Here is a 20000-nt window from a genome sequence, read left to right as displayed (position 1 = left end):
GAAATTGCAGATCTAGTGGGGTTTTCACACACAATCATATCAACACTTTAAAGGGAATGGTCCAATTAAAGAGTAAATATCCAGTGATTGGCAGCTATCTGTGCAAAAATGCATTGTTGCATTGCACAGTACACCATGCCCTGAAGCAGATAGGCTACATCAGCAGAAGACCATATTGGCAGCCACTAAGGCTACATTTCACAAGGGCTCCCAAAATTAAACAACAGAAAAGTGGAAAAGTACTCTTCACTGGTCTGATGTATCTTGAATTTTGCTTTGATTTATAATTAGTACGAACAGAAATGGGTGTAAACAATAGTGCAACCATTATGAAATTATAGATCCATACTGGTGGTGTAATCATGTGGGGGACATTTTTGTGGCACACTTTGGGACCTTAGTACAAATTGAGCATTGTTGAAATCCCACAGGTTACCTGAGTATTGTTGCTGATCATGTTCATCCCTTTATTAACCATCCGTTGGTGTACCCATCTTTTGATGGTAACTGCCAGCAGGGTAACGCACCCACTCACAATGCTAAAATCATCTTAACCTGTTTTCCGAAACATGGCAGTGAGTTTACTTTTCTATAGTCACTCCGAAGTCATCAGATGTGCAGATGGGTACCTCACCATTTGGGATATGAGGGGGGGGAAGGAGATTAGCATTATGAAAGTGCTTTTGACAAATCTGAAGCAACGGAACTATACTATCACTATGTCACTTTAATGTCAATATGGACCAAAATCTCTACGAATTGTTTCAGGCACCGTGTTGAATCTATGCCACTAAGAAGGAATTAGGTAGAATTAAATTTTCTTTAAATGCAAAGTAAACGATCGAGGTGTGTACACCATTTTCATTACTGCCTCACCAGTACTCATGTCATTTCAGTTTTGTGTTGTGTCATTAGTGTGTTACACAAGTATAATAGCTATCTTTCTGTATGGAAAATGTGTCTGACTGTGTGTGTCTGTGTGCCTTTGTCCTCAGCCCGAGATGCAGACGAGAGGGAGAAGTGGATTCAGGCCTTAGAAGGAACTATCCTCCGTCACACCCTCCAACTCCGGGTATGTAACCATGCATGTATATGTTATGTCTGTGCAGCTAATCAGTCCACTGTAGTTATTTTGCTGTGGTGGTTCAATTGTTGGTACATTTGCATACTCTATAAACCATGTGCTGTGCTCCCAACCATAGAATGATAGTGAAGACACTTTGAATCTCAGGTGCTGTTATCAGCAATTTTAAGCCCTATGTTCTTTTTTTGTTCTCACCAGAGCAGCTGAGTCAATGCCTGTGAATAATGCATAACAATAGTTGCTTGTTTTAACTGGTATGGGAACCAGCCTTTGTATTTTATGGAAAGACTTTACCTGCGGACCTGCTGCCTGTGCTGGTAATGGTGTGCATCTCCGTGAGTGTCTGAGTATCTTAGCCAGTTCTCTTTCCTGCTTCTACTGTCCAGATCCATCCTGCTGCCCATCTCTAAGCTAAGTCTTCCTCCTTGTTTCATCCCATCATCTACATGCAGTTCATTCCTTCCATCCTCCTGCTCCTCCTCCTCCTTTTCACTCCCTGACCAACCTTTTCATTCGGCCTTCCTTTTTTTTTTTTATTTGCCTTCCCTCCCTCTGTGGAAAATCCTTCTGATTTGTACTGTGTGCCTGCTTACTAATAGCGCACACATACACACACACTCACACAGCATTAGTGCACTGCTTTCGTTGCATCATGTGATCTGCCAATGACCAATCCGAGACCTGTTTGTTTGATGAACCAAACATCTGCCTCAGCCAATCAGCATAGCTGTTAATACTTGTGCCTGTCGGAGCTTGCTGCTGCTTTGTTTTTTTTTTTTTTTCTTCTGCCTGCGTGAGAGGAAGTGAGGCTTTCCTGCCAGGGGAGGGTCCTGGATTAACTCAGCTCTGTCTGCCACATACGAAATCCTCAGCTGATAACTTGCCTAAGAATATATTGTAGCCAGATTCGCTGCCCTGCTAACAAACAGGCTGAAGGCTACTGTAATTTACATCAGCAGACTGCAGTGAAGAGCTATTGGTAGAGATTATTTTCTGTTTCTCTGTGGAGGATGAGAGGGGGGGAGAAAGCTCGCTAACTTCACCAGAGCTACTGGTATGTTGCTGTAAGCCGAAAACAACATAATTACAGATTCAGAGCAAGAGAATACAATCTTGTATCAGGCTAAATGGCCTGATGGGAGAGATGTACAACATTTAAAGCAGCATGTCTATTGGATCGAGGTACCCGGTAAGTAAAACACACACAAATGCCTCTACGTCTTAGCCGGAAGAACTTAAATTGAAGAGCACTGCTAGCTGTAGCATTTTAAGGTGTGTGAAACGGCATAGAAATTGTAATAAGGGAGGGAGTGTGCCAAGGCATTGTTGTTGTTAAAGTAGTCGAGGGTGGTTTGGTGGCTTTAAGTATGTTTTTATATACGCACACATGTCAATATAATAGAATAGCTGCGAGAATATTCCCACTATGTCACAATTAGACACAGTAATCCACTGTCTGTGGGGTGGAAATGAGTGGGTGTAGATGTCTAGGAGTATTTCAGCCACCGTGACAGTGAGCCCTGTGACGTGGTGGTACAGTAGCTGTTTATAAACCTACCACCTGCTTCTGACTTTGTCAGTTTTTTATAACTTAGGAGTTTATGTTTGCAAAGAGGACAAAACAAACATGAGACTACTTAAAAATAGAGGGTCTGGCTTTTGTTTTTTCCTTAACGAATGAATGAAATATAAAAGTATTTACATGTGATACACCTATAGGTGCTTTTGTATAATTATCAGAGAAATCCCAAAAGAAGATTTGATTAGTGTGTTGTCAGGCATATTGATAAACCAATTATTAAACTACGATTGCAGAACCTCACATGTCTCCCGTCCCCTACATATTGACAATTTAGGGGCCACTTTATGCACCAAGAGGAAATGGTGCATAGAACTGCTTTGCTCTTTATAACTTTCAATTTCTCTGGAACAACCCCACATCTCAGCAGCATAAGCCAAGATTGGACAGACACAAAAATTAAAAAGTTGTGTCTTTACAAAATGTAGTCTTATTTAGGACAACTGACAAGCTGCCAACAGGATCATTCTTTCTTTTTCAAATGTGAGTCATCAAGGGTAAAAATGACAAATAGTTGTAACTGCTTGAATATGAAAACAAGTTGAACCAATAAAAAACAGAATATAAGAGTTTTATTGTTTATCTTGAGTCTCAATTTACAACACAAGCTGTGTATAATATTTAACATACTAAAGGTCCTGTTCTACCTCTGCCAGCAGTACTACATCATCTGCATATAGGAGAGTAGTAACAATTTGATTAAAGAGCATGAACCCTAATCTTGCCTGCTTAATCTCAACTATTAAAGCATTTATAGTAAGCACAAAGTGTAGAGGAAAAGACATTCAAGTTTCACACCAGAAGGTGTTGCAAACTATCCAGTTCTGCAGTCATTAACTTGCACACATGTAAATGAGGCAAGATAGAGCACTTTAAGAATTGAATAAATTTCCCATCACTACCAGATTTGTGTATTGTAAGTGCATCGATGAAATGATCAATGACGTCATTCCCGATATCCACAATCAAACCCTTGCAGATGATCCAAAACGCAGCAGCTCGCCTCATTTTTAATCAGCAAAAAAAGATCCATCTCACACCACTCTTTAGATCTCTACACTGGCTTCCTGTAGCTGCTTGCATCAGGTTCAAAGCTCTGTCACTTGCTCACGGGGTGGTTAACTCAACAACTCCCGCTTCCCTAGACTCACTCATTCAAGTCTACAATCCTTCCCGCCCGCTGCGGTCTGCCAACAAACGACGTCTGGTGGTCCCAGCACCGCACAGAAGACACCAAGCAAAGCTTTTTAGCGCAATCAAAAAAAAGTTAGAGAATTCTGTAAGGGAGTAAGCCTGCCTCTATGTTGGTAAAAAGACATCTCTACATTGACTAAACACGTGGATTAAGACACAATGGAATTATGAGAAAGGCTAAATAAGTGCATTCTCGCTGCCAAAGAAAACTTAACTTAAAGAATGACTCAAACAACGTTATATTAATTATTCGCTAACGAGGCCCCGTGTCGGAGCGACTTTGTAAGCCATTGACAATTCTGTAATATAGGCTAACAGCAGCTCGCAAGTGGAAATGTAATCACGTGGATAGGAAAATGTTCTAGCTCTACAGGCAAAGTCAACTCTTAAGGCAATGGAGAATGCTTTGCAAAGACCGGTAAATATAAGAAAGGCCAAATTAGGCCACCTGATAGATATGAAGGTAATTTGTTTAATGGATAATGATTGCAGAATGGAGGTGGTGGAAATTAATTTCATGTCAGAGTTGAACCAACTGTTTGTGATGTACTCCACAAGATTAAATCAGAAAAAGAAATGAATAGTGATCAGGAATGCTGGTTTGAGCCAAGGGCAATTTCTTTTAGAAGATTTTGTGATGATTTTGCCCCGTGGATTAACCTCATTGCATAGAGGAAGCAAACAAAGCAAGTTAGGATGTAAGTCCTGTAGACATTGTGTATGTGGCATCCTCTAGGAGATCCAATAAATCCAAAACAAGTTCTATGCACTCTGTAGCATGTTCAGCTTCATCAGTACGCCTGAAGGCTGAACTAGAAAGGGGAGCTTTATTAGCTAAGGCTGAGGCCTTAAAGCAAAAACAGGCTATAGAGGAACAGGAAGTTGAGCTTAAGGCAGAAAAGGAAGAATTGGAAATAAAAATAGGAACAATAAAAGAACAACTGGAAGTGAATGCTGCTACTAATGCTCAACTTGACATTTATTTACAGAAATATGAAACCTCTGTGGTGTTGGATGGCTCAAAGAGCCGCAATGAAAATTTAAATCAAATAGAAATATCAAATCAAAGATTAAATACTCTACCTCATTAAAATATTAAACAACAAAAACAAACAATTAAAGCTGATAATAGTGAAGCACTCAACTCATTTGCTCTTTTCCTGATGTAGATAAGTGGCCGCACCTTAAAGGAGTACAAATACCTCCCATCAGGGCAGAAATAGGACTGTTAATTAGAACTAATGTTGCAAAGGCAATGGAACCTGACGAGGTCATCCCTAGCATAAACAATGGGCCTTATATACGGTAAGAACTATGTTGGGATGGACAGTCAATGGACCAATGAAAGAAGGTGGTTGTAACAGAACCAAAAATGGAGTGCACAAGTTGTGTAAAATTGTATATCAGTAGCCAAGCTGGAGAACATTTAGAGTTGGCGGTATCAAATATGACTTTCCTGAGGGGGGGGGCAAGAGGAGGAGCAGGAGATGTCTGAAACAGATTGTCTGTTTATGGATAGAGTTTCCCAAGCTGCTGGAATGGTAGACGTACACAACTATATTAGTCTTCCATTAAAAGTCATGGCAGGACAATGTGGTGCAAACTTGAAGAGAGTTTCTCAAGAATCCTTCACTTAGAATGGATTATATTGTCCTAATGAAGGATATGATCACCAAGGGATATGCATTGAAAGTTCCACATAAGGACCTTGGCCGCAGTGATGGAAAGGTTTGTGACATTCTTCATAATCAAGTGTATCACCTTAAAAAGCATAACCTTTGTGTATTTGAATGCTTGGCTTTTTATCAGGCAATCTCATGAAACGAGCGACTCCTTCAAGGGCTAGATCTTACCACCATAATTAGTGTTCCAACTAGGTTTCGTCAAGTGCTTGTGGCAATAGTAGCTGTAGTGGAAGCCATGTTCCACCGGGTAAAGGTCATGCCCGACCTATTCAGGATCTTGTGGTGGCCAGATCGTGATGCCAGTCAGCCAATGGTAGAGTACGGGATGGAAGAGCATTTGTTTGGGGCTGCGTCATCACCTAGTTGTGCAAGCTATGCATTCAGGTGACGGAAATAAAAGACCTTGATTTGGATCAAAATGCACTTCCAATGGAAAGGGTATTGGATGTGCAATCACGCATCCAATCCGATTAGTCGAAGTTCAGAGTTGTCATCCACAGCAAGCCCCCCCACCAAAAGAGGGATCCCTATCCATGCTGAGCTCCATATATGATTCACTGGGGATACATGTACCTGGGAATTTATCTGCAAGGAAAATTATGCAAGAGCTTTGCAGGATGAGATTAAGATGGGATAAGGTTGTGCCTGAACATCTTACCCTTTGTGTATATAGTCTAAAACAATTAAGTGACTTTAGAATTAACAGATGTTTCAAGCCAGTAAACTTTGGTCAGCCTGTGTGTGCTCAACTGCATCATTTTGCAGCTATGGGACAGTGTCCTCAGTGACACTGAAGACACCCAAAAGCCCATGATCATCCCTCGCTTGGAGCTCACAACCTTGGCAGTATGTGTGAACAGAATGCTAAGGAAGGACTCCATTTACTTAACAGATAGTACAGCAGTGCTAAAATACATTAGTAATAAGACTTCAATGTTTCGCACATTTGTAGCTAATAAGGCGATTCAGCAGACCTCGACAGTCTCACGGCGGCACTACGTAAATTCTCATCTTTATCCTGCAGACTGTGGATCAAGGGGTCAGAACATGAACGCCTTTCTGCGAAACAGATACACGTCTACATTTGTCCAGAAAGAGAGAGGACCTATTGGAAAGAATACCCCAAAATGAAAAGGACCAAGTCAAACAATGTCATCAGCTTCAAATCTTGGTAAGAAAAACCTAACAATGTATGAGCTAAAGGAACCAGAGGCGGAAATAAATCATCACTGCCAGCGGAAGAAGTTTTAGGAGGAAATCTCTATTCTGCTAAATGAAGAACAAGTTAAATGGAACAGCCACATGGATAAACTTAATCCAGTGCTCCAAGATGGTATTCTCCATTTAGGTGGTAGGCTATGTCGAGCTGCCTTAAGAATATGGGGGGCATTTAGTAGAACAGGTGTTGATTGCTTTGGTCCTTTTAAATATTTAACAAGGAAGAACAACTGCAAAAAGATATGGTATATTTACATGTCTGGCTACCTGAGCTGTCCACAAGGTGGCAGCGTCATTGGATACAGACTCGTTTACTAATGCTCTTCGATGCTTCGTTGCAAGAACAGGTCAGGGTTTGAAAATACATACAGACAATGGAACAAACTTTTTCAGGGCTGAGCGAGAGGTCAGAAAGAGTTTAGAAGAATGGAACATGTCATAAATGGAGAATACGCTGATCCAGCATAGCATCAATTGGATGTTTAATCTTCCATCTGGCTCTCACCATGGAGGGCTATAGGAGCGTTTAATTCATTCCATCAGGAAAATGCTCTGTACTACACTGAAAGATCAATGTTTGATTAAACAGTGTCTGCAGACATTACTCTGTGAAACTGAAGCTATCACAAACAGTCGTCCGATAACTACTCCTTCCTATGATCCGAATGACTTGGAGGCATTGACGCCAAATCACCTCCTCCTAAAAGCCCAACCATGTATGCCTTCAGGAGTTTTCCAGAAAGAGGATCTCTATGCCCGCTGTAGATGAAGAGAAGTACTGTATATGGCAGAACTCTTTCGGAAATGTTGAACTAAGGAATATCTGCCTAAACTCCAAAGGTGACAAAAATGGACACTTAAAAGGCGCCATTTTGCTCCTGCTGACATTTTGTTGATTGTTGATGATTCAACACACCAAAACTCATAGCTGATTGGCAAAATCGTCCACAAAATAAAAGATGAACATGGTCTAGTCTACCAGGTTCATATCAACACAAAGTAACTGTTTAAGCATTTCAACGACATCATCAATGACATCACATAATTGCCTTTGAAGTTTTTGGAGGCTGTCTGGCTTTGAAGTTTGTCTAACAATTATATAAGGGAGCAACTTTTTGTTTCGGCTATTCCAGCAAGCGGAAGGATGGGCAAAAAGGTAGTAGTAGACAAATGTGTGAGTAGCTGTGTACCGTGTTCTGTGGAATTATTTGTTATCAGCTCATCTGTGGAACGTAAAATTGAATAAATGTTATGTGTTTTATCATACAACAACCTCGGAAGTGAATAATTGTTGGACCACCGGACACAAGTAAGCCTGCCTCTACAAGAGAATTTAAGTTTGAGTTAAAACTTAAAAAGCTGTAGAGTCTCAGATCATAATTCAATCAATTTATGCTCCAGTGAACCCTGATCCAGACCTATGAACTGCACAGGTGATCCTCACTGTTCTTGCCTACTTCCAGATCTTTCCCCACCCAACTGCTTAGGATTTTCTGAAGCTTCTTGGCATTTTCTTACTTTTCCATATACAGTGATTCAAAGCTTACCTCTGGATCACATTTCATGTCTTTGGGCAAGATGTTGAAGTGTTCCAAAGTTAAATTCAGTTAGTCTCTCTACATGGGTTTTTGATAAACATAACAAATGTTATTCCTTCCACATTTCCTTAGTTGTCTTTGTTTCCTCCAGAGTATATTAAGTTTGCCAAAATCCACAATATTAGTCAAAGGCATCCTCCCCTCTCAAGGTGTGTTCAACTGTTCCAATCTAGTAACTGGTCCATCAAACATTTTCATATATTTTATGTGCTAAAATAACCAACAAAACATTCCAAATTATACCCTACAATTTTAACTGGTTGTTTATATCCAGCTAGTTTACCAAAAATGTTTGGCCTAAAACCACCCTCTTGTATCGTCTGGCAGCAATCTTGAATCAAAAATAGTTTTACTATATCACCTTTATTTGCCTACTTTCATTTTGTTTCATCTTATTTTCAGCTGTACGTATCTTATGCAAATCTAGTTATATGTACAGACACTATTTTACTATGAAATCTGAAAAGTCATTTGATCCACAATGTTTTTATTTTACTTCTTTGGCATATTAATGTTAAGGTTTAAGGCTTTAGCCAACTTTATGTTTATTTGGTAGCTTCAAGGGAAATTTATCATGATAGTTGATGAAAATTTTAAAAAATTAAAAATTTTGGAACCTTGTTCTTTCAGTGTAATATGAGTATGAGTTTTCTAGATAGGCAAGTTGCTGGCACTGGTACACAGTTTTTCTTTAGACACAGTAGATAAGCATTTTTTTCTGTATAAAGTAGTTTTGACATTTTGAAATGTTGCTCTGGCCTCTATATGGCCAGCAATATTTTTCTCAGTGAAATAAATTTTGAACCTATGAGGAAGTTGGCTCAGTTATTACTTCATGGCTGCTGAGTTAGGCAGACTTTGTTCTTGTTAAAGCTCGCCTGTTTTACAACCCTGTTTTAGATTTTACTGGGACTCAGCCTAGGTTGCTGCTAACAGTGTTTGACTGTTGATGGCATTTCGTCACATTCCTACGAGATTGTATTTAACAGAAAGAAAAGCTCCCTCAAACTCAGGACACCACAGGAATATGCAGCGCAGCAAGACCAAACCAGTGGTACCACCCAAAACAGTTTGGTAACCGCTTGATTTACTAACAGGATATATGTTTAAATTTTAGTAGTTTTTCCTTAACCCTTACCTCTTATAGGAAAGACCTGTTGTTCTGTGTTTTTCCATTAGAGTGCAACTACTGTGTAGCAATAAATTACACTGACACACTGTGTTAGTCATCTAGCTGATTTGTTTGGCTTGACATCAAGTGGTTATTGTGGTGTCACTGTTGCTCATTGTCCTCACTGCTGACAAGCTCCGCCATTAAACATGGGTTGGTTTTATAGGAAGTCTTATCTGTGCATATGTATATCTGCCCATTTTCCTGTTTTGGTTTTGTGCTGCAGCCAAACAAATATTTATGGCTTTCTGGGTGAAAGAGGCTAATGCACGTCCGTTCTGCCAATAGTATAGTAATTACTTTTTAATGGATATTACGTAATGAAGTTATCTGTGCCTGACTTTCTCTCTTTCTCGTTTGTGTGTGTGTGTGTGTGTGTGTGTGTGTGTGTGTAATCTGGTAGGGCTGTTAAGGAGAGTTAATTAACAAACATAATTGTTAATTAGTGCACCTCAACCCACTTTTCTGTCAGCAACTAAATTTGCTGTGGCCTTGAGTTTTCCAGTTTATTTTTGTTGAAGCCTGAAAAGCACAGGGTGACGGGCAGTCAGGCAGACACGGTGCCTGGCCTTTCACATAGCCTGGCCTAACAATAGTGTTCATATCTCCCCCAGTACCGTTTGTTGCTGGAAGATTCTCCTGCATTGTTGATGTTTCTGTCCACCATTTTGTGCAACACTTTACAAAGCCTACTTGGTCTGTAGGTCACAAAGTCCAGCCATTTTTTATGAATGGATCAAATGTGACTTCATGGCCTGGATTTTCGATTGTGTCCTCATGCTGCACTGTTTGTGTTTCTGTATCTTCAGGAGGCTGAGACAGGTTTTGTTCCAAGTGTACAAGACTTTGATAAGAAGCTAGCTGAAGCTGATGCCTACCTACAGATTCTAATTGACCAGTTAAAGGTACTTTTAATATTTATCATTTTCACAAAGCTTCCAAAAATTGGTATTGTAATTTGTGAATGTAAAGTATATGGACATATATATGGACATAGCTTGCATGTGAATAGGTGTCCTGACCTTTCTCTTGCTTTGTGTGTTTTATTTCTTTGTTAGTTTCACTTTCCTTCGAAAAAGCTAAAGTGAAAAATACAATTTGTGGTAGTATGTTGATAGAGCCACATATGCCACTGTGCCAGATACAGAACATCTTAAAATAAAACACTTTCAGGGATTTATATTGGTTTGCATTTCAAGCCACATCATCTGCTTGCGATTACCTTCTTTTCTATATTCATTTGACATTCATCTAAGCTAATTTGCCATCTCTCTTCTTTTCTTTTCATCTTGTGTTTTCTGTCACTCTTACACAGCTGTTCGATGAGAAGATCAAGGACTGCAGAGAGGATGAATCACGCAGAGTGAGTACCAGCAGTCCTGTTCTGTCCTTTGTCTCACCTCCCTGGTCCACCATTCTTGCTGTCATTAGTGCTATGGCTAAAAGCAGGGGAGGCAGTTTGACACATTATTACACTGGCAAAAGAATGTGATCTCTGACCGTGTTCGTAGTGTGGCACAGATGTTTGAGAACAGTCACTTGTCAGTTTTCAGCCACCAGAATTATTTTGCTTATTATGTGCTTGGTTCAGAAAAAACTGTGCAGTATAACCTGTTTCTCAGTATTTAAGAACTTGTTTTGTTTGACAAGTTAACAAATCACATAAAATAGCATATAATGTTTAAATACAATATTTCACTTGTAGTGTACAAACTAATGTCCTGTGTGAGACATACCCACTGAATGTTTAATTGTGCCAATATGTTTTGCTGTTATCCATTTACATGACAATTATTTGTATAGGTTCATTGATTAAGTGAGAAGTCTCAAAAAAAGCTGATTATTATTTTATATGTTATAATTTCAGCTTTGAGTAAGAGTAGATGGGCTCTTTTTTGTTGGTGGAGCAGTATAATTTCAGATTTTATTAGTAGACTTGTGTTTTTTACCTACAGCTACAGTAGGTGATTCACCTTCTCTCTGAGGTTTTTGGTCATTCACTTGTTTTGACTGACTTCCAGTATTTTCAATATGGTAAATTGTTTTGCAGATAATTATAAAACAGAAAAATGCTGCCCGTTGGAGAGTTTTACTTTGATGTTTTTTAAAATATGATGATGATGTTTTTGTTTCTGATAATGATTTTGTTTTACAAAAATTCTTTTCCTTACGTTACATTATGCAGAAAATTGAAAATTTGAAAGAGACTACGTGTGTAAGTCAGAACATTTCCATTTCAATCTTCCACATTTTCCAGTCTATTTTGCAGTTTGACTGTTATTCAGATAGTGAGTAATTTCTGCCTCTTTTCTTTTTCAGAGTATGGTAGAGTCCATCAAGCACTGCATTGTGCTGCTGCAAATTGCCAAGGTAAACACAATATGAGCACAAGTGTGCTCAAACTCCGTGTTTTTTGTTCTGCCGTTTCACTATAATAATCGATCAAGTGAGACCATCTACATCAGTTTGGGGTGTGTGTGTATCACTGGGGTAGTTTCTTGTTTACAGTGGCTGCCTTGGTTGGTGGTTGATGAGGGTGTAGCCCAGTATTCGTTTCATCACATGTTCCATTCAGCCCATCAAAAGGAAGTGAAACAGTCATCGCTGCTTCATGTAGTTGTTAAGTTGGACTTTTAGCCTTATTTAAACACAACACACTAATATTTTAGAAACATTTAGATTACTTAACAAATTGGCATAATGGAGCAACCCTGTCTATATTAATACTGATAGAAATGTACATTTCTGCATGTGATGGAAGGATTACTAAGTGTGGGAAGCTGGTGAACATTCAGAGGCTTCATGTGAGGAGAGGGATGGATTTCATTGCTAGTTACACCACAGGTGCTCGGGATGCTTGATGAAATGACTCTTTAACCTTACATAAATAGTCTAACATTGTCTTCTTAAAATTTTAAGGACCAAAGTAACGAACAGCAACACGCAAACGGACTTATAGTAAGTTTGACATTCTCTGTCGATGACAAAAACTGAAATCAAACAAACTGCTAACTTTCTTTTCCTGCTTAATTTACTTTCCACTGTAGAAAAACTGAAACATCTGTTTAGTGCATGCTGTCTAATTTGGAAAAAGGCTCTCACAAATTCTTTCCCTCATGTCTGCCACCACTGTCCTCTTGATTAAATTCATAATTTTTGATTTCATCTGAGATTTAAATTATTTTGGTGATGGTTGGGAACTGTTCTTTTCTTTAAGATTCCAAATGTGTGTGAGCGTGTGCATGCGCACTCAAACTTTTCTACAGAATATGTATGTATATAAAGACTATACTTATAGATGTCTTTGCACGTCTAAATATGACCAAATGTTGCACTTTACTTCACCCACTAATTAAAGTAAATTAATTCACCATTGATTTATGTTTTCCACAATGCCTGCTCCTTAAATCTCTGAGCACTTATAGTTGTAAAGCCAGCTAGAGACTACTTTAGCGGGTCCGCATGTGTCCTGTCTTCATGTAGAAGGGCATAACAGGAGCTTTTCATGTTTTAACTACAACAAGTAAACATCACATTACTGCCAACTGTTTTTCAAAGCTTTTACTATAGGTTTAAGATGGATTTACTGATTTTCCATGCAATGGCTGATTTGTTTTCACTATAGTGAAAATTAACATAAAGCAATGAAGCATGCTTTAAATTGATAATCTATGAGAGTCAACATTTGTTTGTGTTTTTTTCCAAGTAACATTAATGTCATGTAGTCATGCAGAGGCTCATTTCATTTTGTTTAAGGGAAACTTGAAAGTGGTACACCAAACAGTTAGGTTGTTTTTATCAGTCAAAAGTTAAGTTAATGCATGGCTTGTTTACAAATTGCTCATATTTTGTTTGTTTTTTTCCTCAGACAGCACAGCATGGATGTGCTGTACTTTGTGCTGCCAATTTTCAATCAGATGTTTGGGCACCCTGAAACTCACAAAGGATTGTTTTCCTCACAGTCCAGGCAACATTGTAGAATAATAGCTATTTAGTCTACTGAGATGGATTACACATCTCTATAAGACTGTAGACAGTGGAGTAAGTAAGATCGGAACAAGAAAGAAAGGTCAAATAAAATGTTTAGACTGCTGCAATAAGCAGAACTTTGTAGCAACCTGAAAGTTAGTTAATCTATCTAAAATATTTCTGTATGCTTTGAAAAATTGTAGGTGATGTAACGTGAAGGTAGGTAGCTTAGCACATGGCCAGCCTCTGGCGTTGTTCTTGAAGCCGGAATCCCACCTAATCTCAGTCATTCAGGATTATATTTGGTAGTTTAAATAGCACAGCATAAGATAACTGCAGGTTTATTATACCATAAGCTTTGTGGTAAAGAATTTTTAGCAGCTTTGGAACTTCTAAATGTCTCGTCGCTTTTATGCCTGTAAGGTGGAGCAAATAAATGCACTATAGACCTTTGTTTAAAATATGTCAAATGCTATTGGCAGGTTTGATAGACAATGCAGTGCTTGACATGGTCAGGGTAAATACTGTAAAGTGCAGAAATCATTTAAACAGCAGACTAGGAGCCTGTTCAGTATTCATCTGTCAAAATAGTTTGTGCTATGATTGGTTTAGGTTTGCTTAGCTGCTAAAGCCTCCTGCTGCATTAATATTAGATTCACAAAACAAATACTGTAAATCGATCATGACACAGCTCTTAAAGGTGTATTCGGCAATGATGCTTCTTATCTGCGTGTTTTGCTTTAAGTCGTACTTGTACGGTCGTCTGCTGGTCCCACCATGACAGAAAAATATTTCTGTAATTTTCTATAATTAGTACCCCTCACCTTATTTATATGGGGGAAATGTGGACATGATGAGCATCAGGAAGTGCAAAAAGGAGAGAAAAATGAAGGTTCACAGGCCGTAAACTTCACTTTGACACCTTAAGAGGTATAACTTATATTCTACGGACCATTAGCATTGTTTGGTTGCTCTTTTCTGCACACAAAGAATGCTGATAAAACAAAATCTGAGATTTTCATTGCTCCCTAGAATAGTATGTAGAGGAATGTAGAAAAATTACCTCACTTTAGAATTTTTTATTTTTATTTATTTTTTCCTGGGTTTTGGAAAACTCCAGTCCAATTATAAAGGTATAACCATTGGCTCTTCTTTCAGTCTACAGCCTGACATCTAAGTACAGTCATAGCACTGACTCACTGAGCCTGTTGGTTTGAAATTACTTTATCAGAACTTGCCTTGGAAAAAAGCTGTAAACATCACCAACTATAAGTCAAGTTTGAATAATATAACACATAATTTTGAGGTCTAATTCCAGTGTGACCAAGAGGCCTGAGGGTAAGTTGTGGGGATTGAGGGACAGTATGATTTTTGTCCTAGGTTGTTGTGTTGTTAGTGTATCTGTCAATTTATTCATTGGTGCCAGTGACAATTATAGCAAGCCAGCATGTCGCTTTCTTTGTGTTTACACGTTAATGTTTTTGTCCCTGTATTAAAATACACTGGGCACATTTTTTAAGGTGGCACTGATAAGGGTAAGCCACAGCAGATAAGAATGTCTCCACTGTTTTTTTTTAACCGCAGGGAAATCAAGAGCCACAGATTTTAAAAATGAAACCAATTTAGTCTGCAGCGCAGTGGAGTTAATTAACTCCTTTTTACAGTGGAGGGTTGCTCAAAGTTTGAAATGTGCTGTTAGTTATTGTGTAAAGGAACTGCTGGTGTTTGGATTTCAGGCAGCTCTGTTGTTTCATATTGATTAGATTAATGAAACATGGTAATGCCACTCTTTCCTGGAAATGGAGTAAAAGGAAATTGATTTGCCCAGGTTGGGTGGTGCATGTTTTATTTTACTTTTGATGTTGTGTATCTGTAGCATTAAGGATAAGGCTGGTGAGTTTCTGTATTTTTGTCATTTTCAGCAACTGGTATTAAAAAGACTAAAACCAACATTAAATTGCATCAAGTAACTGTACCAACTGTGAATCCAGAGCCGGATTTTACACACCTTCATTACTGTCCGAAAGCAAATAAAACATCAAGTCACGCCACTGCACTATGTGACACGTGTCTTCACAAAAATTGTTTTAGAAGTTATCACTTTATACATTGCCTGAAATGGTTTCTGCAAGTTAAAAAAAACATGATTGTCATTCTGAGCCTTTGTAGCTTTTTTCTTTTTTCTTTCATGTATGTTAATATAGAGATTTGTGGCACAGGCAAGTATGCTACAATCAGGTTCTGGATTGACAAATGTTCAGTAAATAGACAATTTAACTTAAAGTTCTGACGTCTGTCTAGTCTTTTTTTTTTTATTGGTAACCAGGAATTGGTATGGGTGTGTGTATGTTGTTGTTAAAGTAATGGCCTGGTTTCCCTTTAAGGCTTTGTTTTTGTTGTTTATGGCAGTGGTGTTTGCTTATTTCCTCCAGAGCACCATCAACCCAGTGGATGGGATCTACCAGCCTCCTCTTGACACACCTGTAGTCAACACCACAATGCCAATACAGACCACACTACCTACAGGTACTTGACATATCGCATAGGTAATTAAATGTTTGTCCACATGCTTGATGTGTTGAGACACTAGTACCAACCTTCAGCAGCATCGTCACTCAAAGGTGATATGAGCACCCCCTACTGCTCATGTTAATTTCTAAGCGATGTTGCCACTGTAATTTTTTTCAACAAAAACAATGATTCTGTTTCAATTGTAGACAGTTGGATGAACGATGAAGCAAGTTCTAGTATGAAATTATCAATATAAATCAGCCTTTTGGTAATGTGCTAAATGTTCATATCTGTTATACAGGTAGATTTATAATTTCCCAATCGTTGAAGATTCATGGCTTGTTGTGGTTATTATGCCATTTGTCCAAGCATTTTCCTGTCCTTCAGTTTACTTATTTCCAAGTAACCTTAGTCAGTAAATATTTTTATCATATCATATGGTGTGACTAACACCTGACTAAATATTTTTACTATTTTGATCCGATGACTATGATCAAGCTGTGTAAAATGCTGTTAAAATGAACACTACAAAGTAGACCATTCTAATTTAGCTCTCTTAATAGACTATTATCCCCCTCACATCTGAAGTCTCTGTGTACAGCATCATTTTCTCAGCTTCTTGGCAAGGGGAATGGGACTTAATGTGATATGGCTTCATTTAAATGCTTCATTGCTTACTCATTTGCTTTCTGTTTTTTGTTAAAGACGCTTCTCAGGTGTGTAAATCCGACCAACGTCCCTCTACATTACCTGTAGGTTCCGTGGTCACGGTGATGGGCAGTCTGCAGACCCCAACTCCCAACAGCACAGGTGAAAGTTTACTCTAAACTCACCTCAAGTCCCCTTTTACTAGCTCTTTTGATAATATTAGTCAGTTGACTTAATTTATCATTGATTAGCAGATTTACAAAAATAACTGCAATTTTAACAATAAGGATATTAGTTTAGATAAAATACTTTTACGTCCCTGCTGGCATGCTATATTTTTGTTAGATCCCTGATTTAAAACCTACATGAATCTAATAGAATAAAAATTCAAACACAAAAACCAAGGTAATAATACTAGAGTAATTATAACTGTACTTCTCCAACCCAGAGACCTCTGTTAATGACCATAAGGTAAATTAAAAATCCAAGTATAAAAGCTAGGTAAAGCTAAGGTTCCTGCCTTTTTCTCTTCAGTGCTGAGGCAGCAGTATTAAAATGCTGTGCTGAGCACTAAGGAGGCCGCCTGCATGCTTGAGAGCACCATCAATATGTTCTGCAGAGGAAGCGTTACTATGTTAAAAACAGCTTAATATTGCTGTATGCAGTACAGTACTTCGGTTAAAGAACAAACCCTTGATCTGTCTTAATCTGCATGTTTCTAAAAAAAAATAAAAACATGCACTGGCACGATGCGCAATTTCTATATATATTTTTTATATATATATATATATATATATGTATTTATTTATTTATTCATTCATTCATTCATTCATTCATTCATTCATTCATTTATTATCCTCTGTCAGGGAGTGGCCCATCAGGTCCCAGCAGTGGCGTGGCTTCCCCAGCTCACATCCCCCTCCCCTCTCATTCGGTGCCAGACTTCTCCTATTCCTCCAGTGAGGATGAGTTCTATGATGCTGATGAATTTTATCAGAGCAGCACTTCCCCCAAACACTGCATAGAGTGAGTATATCCATATGAGTATGTGACCCTGCACCCCTGCAAGAGAGTGCATTGCTTGCTTTAGAGCTTGACTGATTCTAATTACATTATTTAGAAGCTGAGCTAGGGAACACTGTTTAGACTAAATAAAAAATTAAGTTGCATAGTCACAAGTTTGCAACAAAACAGCCTTTGAACACCCATTGATGCCCCCTGTTGCTGCTTTCTTTATGTTTCCTCTCTTTTCCTCTAGTCCCTCAGGGTCTCAAGCTGCCTCGCCTCTTACTAATGAACAAACTGTGTTGAAACGACCAGACACCACTGAATCCCTCAACTCATCAATGTCCAATGGTACCACAGATGCAGGTAAAAAGGGGAAGCCGACAAGATACGTAGATATGTTAGAACCAATTTTTCAGTTCAGTGTTTTTGATAAGATTTGATGAGACAATATTAATGTTATTTGGTTTTGTCAAATGTTAAAAGATGAGTGATGTAAGACTTCCTATGCTTTTTTCCTGAGATCCATTTGATAGTCATGATGACCGTGATGATGAAGGCGAGTGCGAGTCTGTGGAGGAGCACAAGAGCGTCATCATGCACTTGCTTTCTCAAGTTCGTTTGGGCATGGATCTCACAAAGGTAATCACTTGTTAATCACTAATATCATGTGTATGAATTTTTTGGGGAAAACCCACGTTATTGCAGTTTTTCTGTTTCAATATATTTCACAGGTTGTCCTGCCTACCTTTATCCTGGAGAGGAGATCTTTGTTAGAAATGTACGCAGACTTCTTCGCACACCCTGACTTATTTGTTAGGTATGTACCATTTCAACAATGTTTCTATTCTATGAAGAATATTGTTTCAACCTGATTTTTATATAATTAATGACTGACACCTGTAAACTCTTTCTTTGACACACACAAACTCTTTCATGTGGCCTCCACTAGTATTGCAGACCAGCCAGAGCCCAGGGAGCGCATGGTCCATGTGGTAAAATGGTACCTGTCAGCCTTCCATGCAGGGAGAAAAGGCTCAGTGGCAAAGAAACCTTACAACCCAATTCTGGGAGAGGTTTTCTACTGCCACTGGGACCTGCCCAACGAGACAGAGGAGCTCCCGCAACATCAGGTGAGACCACGCGCCACTAGGCATCAGCGTCAGAGTTGCTTCTTCTGCTACTCAAACTATTGGAATATCATCTATCTATTGGCACAGTTGGGTTAATGGTCTCTATCACGTTGCCACAGGAGACCATATCAGATGGCCCAGTTCCCTGGTCCTCACCAAACAGTGTGTGTTTTGTGGCAGAGCAGGTCTCTCACCACCCACCCAGTGAGTTTTAAACCTGCTTCCTCTGACTTTTTGATGTATGGTCCAGAAAACTGTGATGGATACTGATCATTTTTGATAAAAACTTTTTTTCTACTATCTGTAGACAGATATTCAGTTAGGATTATCTTGCTTCTTTTTTGTACAGACCCTCTATATTTCCTCTTTTCCTTTTCTCTAGTTTCTGCATTTTACGCAGAATGTTTAAGTAAGAAGATCCAGTTCAACGCACACATCTGGACTAAATCAAAGTTCTTAGGGATGTCCATAGGTGTCCACAACATTGGCCAAGGTATGGAAGAACACTGTCTCATAAGCTACATACTTTGTTACAACTTTGGAACTGTAATAATTATGTACTATTTTGTTTGCTTGTTTTAGGTTGTGTTTCATGTTTGGAACATGATGAACATTACATCCTCACCTTCCCTAATGGATATGGAAGGTGTGTTTTATTGCTTCTGTGTGTTTGTTAGCAATAAATTACTGTTACTGCTAGTTACTGTTTGCCTTGCTCACCTAAGCTGGTCTTTCCAGGTCCATTCTGACTGTGCCGTGGGTGGAGCTTGGTGGGGAGTGCAACATCTCCTGCTCTAAGTCGGGCTACAGTGCTAACATTGTGTTCCACACCAAACCCTTCTATGGAGGAAAAAAGCACAGGGTCACGGCAGAGATATTGTAAGAGTAAAACTGTGCAATTCACATGATTAAATCTCAGTTTAAAGCCAAAATGGATCAAAGGACTTGAAGGTTTTAATAAAATACACCTTTTATTTCTCCTGCAGTGCACCTAATGATAAAAAGTCTTTCTACTCCATTGAAGGGGAATGGAATGGAGTCATGTATGCCAAGTTGGCAACTGGAGTGAGTCTATTTTTTATTTTTTTTTTGTTTTGTTTTGTTTTGTTTTTTTTTAAGCTCTGAACAAAACCAAATGCAGGCATTCATTGCCTTGAGAAATCACTAATAAAGGAAATTTTTGCAGTAACAAAAAGCATAATGAA

The 20000-nt window shown here is 38.7% G+C and overlaps 1 protein-coding gene across 7 annotated transcripts in view; it reads left to right on the top strand.

Moving 5' to 3' along the window:
- Positions 1-20000, top strand: part of osbpl9 (oxysterol binding protein-like 9) — a 31995-nt gene that overhangs the window by 9425 nt on the left and 2570 nt on the right. For 2 of the 7 annotated variants that reach the window (XM_067514475.1, XM_067514479.1), the window contains exons 4-22: positions 996-1072; positions 10339-10434; positions 10845-10892; positions 11715-11744; positions 11849-11899; positions 12449-12487; positions 12747-12800; positions 15931-16024; positions 16715-16819; positions 17524-17683; positions 17916-18028; positions 18186-18304; positions 18397-18482; positions 18615-18795; positions 18915-18999; positions 19178-19288; positions 19378-19441; positions 19534-19674; positions 19782-19860. In XM_067514475.1, the coding sequence (XP_067370576.1) occupies positions 996-1072; positions 10339-10434; positions 10845-10892; positions 11715-11744; positions 11849-11899; positions 12449-12487; positions 12747-12800; positions 15931-16024; positions 16715-16819; positions 17524-17683; positions 17916-18028; positions 18186-18304; positions 18397-18482; positions 18615-18795; positions 18915-18999; positions 19178-19288; positions 19378-19441; positions 19534-19674; positions 19782-19860 (1733 nt within the window). Of the gene's footprint in view, positions 1-995; positions 1073-1904; positions 2274-9211; positions 9433-10338; positions 10435-10844; positions 10893-11714; positions 11745-11848; positions 11900-12448; positions 12488-12746; positions 12801-15930; positions 16025-16714; positions 16820-17523; positions 17684-17915; positions 18029-18185; positions 18305-18396; positions 18483-18614; positions 18796-18914; positions 19000-19177; positions 19289-19377; positions 19442-19533; positions 19675-19781; positions 19861-20000 lie in introns of those variants that run through there. The other 5 variants (XM_067514480.1, XM_067514482.1, XM_067514478.1 and 2 more) reach the window with 5 other exon arrangements.

This window comes from Channa argus, chromosome 8 (genome assembly GCF_033026475.1).
Source record: "Channa argus isolate prfri chromosome 8, Channa argus male v1.0, whole genome shotgun sequence".
Classification (NCBI taxonomy): domain Eukaryota; kingdom Metazoa; phylum Chordata; class Actinopteri; order Anabantiformes; family Channidae; genus Channa; species Channa argus.
Note: the sequence above shows the minus strand (reverse complement) of the source record. Positions and strands in the feature narration are given on the sequence as shown.